This window comes from Canis lupus, chromosome 6 (genome assembly GCF_011100685.1).
Source record: "Canis lupus familiaris isolate Mischka breed German Shepherd chromosome 6, alternate assembly UU_Cfam_GSD_1.0, whole genome shotgun sequence".
Taxonomy (NCBI): domain Eukaryota; kingdom Metazoa; phylum Chordata; class Mammalia; order Carnivora; family Canidae; genus Canis; species Canis lupus.
This window is the reverse complement of record NC_049227.1, coordinates 5758259-5764258: the sequence shown is the minus strand read 5'-3', so window position 1 is coordinate 5764258 and position 6000 is coordinate 5758259. Positions and strand designations below refer to the sequence as shown.

Sequence of the window (6000 nt, the reverse complement as noted above, 5' to 3'; positions counted from 1 at the left end):
TTATCTCCTAGAGCGCAGATACCCATGGAAAAGCTAACAATGTCACTGTGGCCCAACCCATGTGATTTAGACTGAGGTGTACAACCCCCCCCCCTTTTTTCTAAAGATTTATTTACTCATGAGACACACACACACACACACACACACACACACACAGAGGCAGAGACATAGGCAGAGGGAGAAGCAGGCTCCCTGCAAGGAGCCTGATGTGGGACTCGATCCCGGATCCCAGGATCATGCCAGGAATCATGCCCTGGGCCAAAGGCAGATGCTCAACCGCTGAGCCATCCAGGTGTCCCAAGGTGTACAAATCCTAATTGAGAACACGGATGTGAGAGATCAAACTGCTACCTTACAAATGATATATGTTTTATGGCGCATTCTCTCAATATACTGTGCTTATGTCTACTGTAAAGGAAAACTAAGAAACTGGACCCAGAAGATATTGGGCCTGCATTAAGTGCCATTATGGGAAAAAATACCTCTGTTTAGTTTCCATCAAAAGCCTGGATGTGTTCCTGAAACTAATGTAAATTGTGTGTCAACTATATTTCAATAGGGACGCCTGGGTGGCTCAGTGGTTGAATGTCTGCCTTCGGCTCAGGGTGTGATCTTGGGGTCCTGGATCGAGTTCCACATCCTGCTTCTCCCTCTGGCTATGTCTCTGCCTCTCTCTCTCTGTGTCTCTCATGAACAAATAAAATCTTTAAAAACAAAACAAAAAACTATACTTCAATAAAAATAAAATAAAATAAAATATTAAGAAAAGAAAGACTGGGGCACCTGGCTGGCTCAGTCTGTGGAGAATGGGACTTCTGATCTCAGGGTTGTAAATTCTAGCCCAACGTTGGGTGTAGAGATTACTTTAAAAAAAATAAAAATCGGGATCCCTGGGTGGCGCAGCGGTTTAGCGCCTGCCTTTGGCTCAGGGCACGATCCTGGAGACCCAGGATCGAATCCCACGTCGGGCTCCCTGCATGGAGCCTGCTTCTCCCTCTGCCTGTGTCTCTGCCTCTCTCTCTCTCTCTCTGTGTGACTATCATAAATAAATAAAAATTAAAAAAAAATAAAAATCTTAAAAAAAAGTTAGACAAGGGATGCCTGGGTGGCTCAGCCGTTGAGCACCTGCCTTCGGCCCAGGCTGTGGTCCTGGAGTCCTGGAATTGAGTCCCACATTGGGCTCCCGGCATGGAGCCTGCCTCTCTCTCTGTGTGTCTCATGAGTAAATACAATAAAATCTTTTTTTTTTTTTAAGACTTTATTTATTCATAGAGACAGAGAGAGAGAGAGAGAGAGAGAGAGAGAGGCAGAGACACAGGCAGAGGGAGAAACAGGCTCCATGCAGGGAGCCCGATGTGGGACTCGATCCTGGGTCTCCAGGATCACACCCCAGGCTGCAGGCGGCGCCAAACCGCTGTGCCACGGGGGGCTGCCCAATACAATAAAATCTTCAAAAAAAGTTAGACTGGATGTGCTGTGAGAAACGGGTATGTCAAGAAAATCTCAACTTTCGCTTAGAATTATGGTTTTGGGCAACTTAAAATACATGACAGAGTCACAGAAAGTTTAAATTATTCAGTTTGGATTCAAAAGAGCACTAAATGATCTCTCAACAATGGTAACCTTGACCAAGTGATGTCAGTACAGTTCTGTCTACATGGGTGGTTGGGTGGTAGGGTTCTCTAACCAGGGTGGGTCCATGAATAAATGGTCCCATGATAATGGAGAAGAAAGATTCCTGATATGAAGAATTAACTCCAGGAGAACATGATTAGTTTTCGAGACTGTTGAAGACATTTGATCATTACCATATCATTGTTTTTTTTGTGTTTTTTTTGATGGTCACACATCTCCCTTTATTGGGAGCAGCAGGTGGGACACTTCCAGCAATAGTAAAAATATTAATTTACAAAAGCAGAAGTTCAGTGAAGCCACCTGGTTGGAACCCTTGGGAGCTCATACGTAGATGCCAACCCAGAGCAGCAGGAAGAGGACTCCAAAACCCATGAAGAGTGAGGCCACCAAGGAGATGAGGAGCTCTTTGTAGATATTCCGAGTGTACTTGGTGGAGGTGACCTCATAAATGAAGAACCAGGCGGTAAAGAACATGTCAATTGCCAATAGCACCATGGTCAGATGGGGGAAGAAGGCAAGGTTCACTGGGCTGGTGTATCTGCTCATGGCCTCGAGCTCCATTTCGCCAGGTGGCGAAAACAGGGTCATCCACTGCTCTGCCACCGGTCACTCAGTATTTAAAAGCAATTTAGCAGGGGTGCCTGGGTGGTTCCATGAGTTAAGCCTCTGCCTTTGGCTCAGGTCATGATTCCAGGGTCTTGGGATTGAGTCCCACATCCTGCTCATTGGGGAGTCTGCTTCTCCCTTTGCACCCCCTCCCCCCATTCATGTACTTGCTCATGCCTTCTCCCACAATAATAAATAAAATTTTTTTTTTTTTTTAAAGCAAGCTACAAATCTGCAAACCCGGTCTATGTGAAGATGCATTCACACCAGTTGGTCTAGATCCATCTCTTGACTGGCCAAGGCCCATTAGACTTGGCTTTTTTTTTTTTTTTTTTTTAAGATTTTATTTATTTATTCATGAGAGACCCAGAGAGAGAGGCAGAGATAGAGGCAGAGGAAGGAGAAGCAAGCTCCATGCAAGGAGCCCGATGTGGGACTTGATCCCAGGACTCTGGGATCATGTCCTGATCCAAAGGTAGACACTTAACCACTGAGCCACCCAGTTGTCCCTAGACTTGGCTTTTGTTTCCCAAGTATACAGTAGAATGGTGTCATGCTACATGGACACTCATCTGCAGGACTGCATTCTGTAGGTTAAACATTAAAAGAGAAATATTTGAAATAATTCAAGATAAATAACATACAATATTTGGCTGCCTATTGGACCCTGTGCATTTTGGTCTTCAGGTGAGCATGATCCGAGAGCTGCAGACCATCCGTCTTAGCATACACATTTCGTTATGCTGAATGTGATTCTGACCACAACGGTGAGCTGGGTGCGATTTAACAAAGGATTCCACCCCTAAACACAAATCATTTGTTCGTTTTTTTTTTTTTCCCCATCTGTTGCTCAACCCCAAATCCAGCAATTTGATCCTATGTTGGAAAAACAACACACCCTGCTGAGATGATATTCAGAGTGTCTCCTCACTTAGGGTCTCCATTAACAGAGCACCTATCAATGAGGAGAGGTAGGAATTGGCTAGCACAAGGCAGTAACTGTACCAGTAGCTGCTAAGGTGATGAGTCAGGCCTTAGGGAAGACTGTAAAAGCATGCTGTGTGACTATAAGACATCAATTTGAGGGTTACAGCCCCCAACGGCAGTATGCAAAAAAAGAAAAGAAGAGAAAAAAACTTTGAACCACACACCATTCCAGACACTGTTCATTGTTCCAAAAGAGCCAGCTTTCTGTAGGGAGGCAATTCCAAGCCTCCAAGCTAAAGCTTGAGGGGCCTCTTTGGGACTTAATAGTTTCAAGGAATTGCTTCCACCTCACAGAAGTTGGGAGTTTTTCATGAAGCAGCAGCAAAATTCCACACCAAAGTGTTACATTCATAGAAGCCAGGGGCGAACAAGTTTTTAATGATGACAAGTGACTCCTGACTAAATGAGTTTCTGCCTTGCCAGCCCACTTTGGGACTCTCTCCAAACGCTCCTCCATGACACCAGTTCACGGTGCGAAGCCTGCCCTGGCGGCCCTCAAGCTGCCAGCGTCCTCCAGAAGCCACCCAGGCCTCCAGCCCTTCCCTAAAACATCCTCCCCGAGCCCCACAGCAGCTGTGTTTGCCCCTGCAAGCCTGGCTGCTCCTGTTAGCTCGATTGCAGACTTCCCGAGAAAGTTAACGCTTGTTCTCTAAATAGCTGTCAGTAGTACTCGCTACTGGGACTACGGAGTTTAATTAAATATGCCAATATGGTAATGAAATACGAGTGCAAAAAAGAAACACTGTTCTTGTTTGAAAACGGAATGGAACGCTTTGGAGAGAGGCTCGACAAAGGAGAGTCCCGATCGAGCCCGGCGGGGACAGAAATGCCTGTGGGAGGCGAGGGGGAAACCGTAGAGACGTGCCCATCTTCTGCAAATCGCGCGGCTCCCGCAGGGACCGCGAAAGCCTCCGTCTGTTTTAAAGAATCCCGACGTGGGAATTCTAGGGGAGGCTTTCCGGGTGCGGTCGACGCGGGAGGAGATGGGGGAACGCCGATCTGCGGGCACCGAGATTCAAAGGGAAGGTCTTGGACCGACATCAAAAAGACTGGCTGCTCGGAAAGTTTTCTTTCCAGCGACAAAGGCTGGAAAAAAGCGCCGTGGTCGCCACCTACCGAGGGGGAGGGGAGAAGGGGTGGGGGCGGGGGTGGGGGTGGGGAGGAGGGCGGCCGGCGGGGCCCCCCCATCGCCGCCGGGGGGAAGAATCGTGAAACCCTTCGGTCCAGTGCTCCGCAGAACCGCCCTCGACCTCGGGGCTCGAGTTCTGTAAACTTTTGAGCGTCGCTTAGGTGAAGAGCAGTGTCTCAGCGTTTTCGACATTCGAGAGCTCAAGTTGGAAAGCGAAAAAGCACAATCGGGAGGCGGGAGGCGGGGTGCGGGGTGCGGGGTGCGGGGTGCGGGGGAGAGGTTTCGGTCCAGTTTCTCCGCGGTCGACAGAACAAAACCCAGCGGGCTACAGGGCAGGTTTTCTGCTCCCTCCGCGGCTTTCTCTCAACTTTGCCTCTAAACGTGGAGCGAGGGAGCGAGGGGAAAGTCTGGGCTGTGTGGGTGGGGTGGGGGTGGGGGTGGTAAATAAAAACAGGAGCCCCCCGCCCCCTGCCCCGGCGCAGGTTGGGGCTCCGGTCTCCTCCGGCCGCCTCGGAGGCAAGCTTGCAAAACTAACAGAGGAGCTCTTTGTGTCCGGGAGGGTGGTGCAGGGCGGAGGAAGTCCCTCGGCGGAGCACAGGGACCGGCGGGCCGGCCTGGGGCTCCCGGGCCTCTGCCATGTTCCGGCCTCGCCATCGGCAGGGAATGTCGGACGCACGAGTGAGTGCGAGCCCCGGACGGTGGCTCGGGCCCGCGGCACCGCGGCGCTGAGCAGGCGGGGGCCGCCCCCGGCCTAGGCCGGCGCCCCGCGCCCCGGCTCCCCTCCCCCACCCGGGCGGCCGCGCAGGCCCCAGGTGCAGCCATGTTCTTGCTCCCACCACCCGCGCCTCCATTGACAGTCCTTGCCGGAGAGGGCCGGGCGCCGCGCTCGCCGCGTCCTCGGGCTCGGGGCTCGCCGGCGCGGGGCTTCCTGGGAGTCGTAGTCCGCCGCCCCCGCCGTCGCGTTGGTGGGGACGAACCACAAAACTACAACTCCCGCTGGGCGGCGCTGCGGGTGCGCACGCGCAGCGCGCCTTCGAGGAACAAAAAAAAAAAAAAAAAAGAGGAGGAGGAGGAGGGTGAGAGAGAAGCTCGGAGAGCAGAGAAAAGGGGCCACCGATCGCCCCCCCGCTTCCCCGCACGCGCTCTCTAGCTGAGGCCGCCCGCCTGCCGCGGTGATCCCGGCCTCTCCCTCGGTCCCCCGTGATCGGATCTAGGCGCTGACCCAGGCCCTGCCGGGGCGGCCATGCGGCGGTGACAGGAGCTCGGCCAAGACGCCCGGGCCCCTCGCCCTCTCACCTCCTGCCCGCTCGCCCGCTCGCCCCAGCCCGGAGCTGCTCCGCCGCGGCCGCAGCTCTTGCTCGGCCCACACGCGCTTCCTTTCGGCTCCCCCAGCCCCGGCGCTGCCTGGAGGCGGCTGCACTCGGGTGAGTCCCCGTCGCCTCCCCCGCGCCCCCCGCCCCGGTTGCCATCGCGAGCGGGGCCCTTCTTTGAGACGCGCCCCCCCGGGGCCCGCGCGGACTGGGGCCGGGGTACCCGGGCCGCCGTGTTGGGGGTGGGGCGGGAGGAGACGCGGTCGCGGGGGACGACAGTTGCACGCGCGCGCCTGGGAGCGCGGGGGGAGGGGCGCGCGCGCCGGCGCTGCG

At 53.6% G+C, this 6000-nt stretch overlaps 2 protein-coding genes across 14 annotated transcripts in view; one reads left to right on the top strand and one right to left on the bottom strand.

Moving 5' to 3' along the window:
• Positions 1-1383: 1383 nt before the first annotated feature.
• On the bottom strand, positions 1384-5059 carry LOC119872320 (transmembrane protein 258-like). The gene has a single exon (XM_038538842.1). It carries the CDS (start codon positions 2221-2223, stop codon positions 1957-1959), a length of 267 nt encoding a protein of 88 aa, XP_038394770.1. The 5' UTR covers positions 2224-5059; the 3' UTR covers positions 1384-1956.
• A 340-nt stretch (positions 5060-5399) lies between these two features.
• Positions 5400-6000, top strand: part of GTF2I (general transcription factor IIi) — a 114313-nt gene continuing 113712 nt past the window's right edge. For 9 of the 13 annotated variants that reach the window (XM_038539064.1, XM_038539058.1, XM_038539063.1 and 6 more), the window contains exon 1: positions 5405-5781. The gene's annotated coding sequence lies outside the window, so the exon portion shown is untranslated. Of the gene's footprint in view, positions 5782-6000 lie in introns of all 13 variants that reach the window. The other 4 variants (XM_038539065.1, XM_038539061.1, XM_038539066.1 and 1 more) reach the window with 3 other exon arrangements.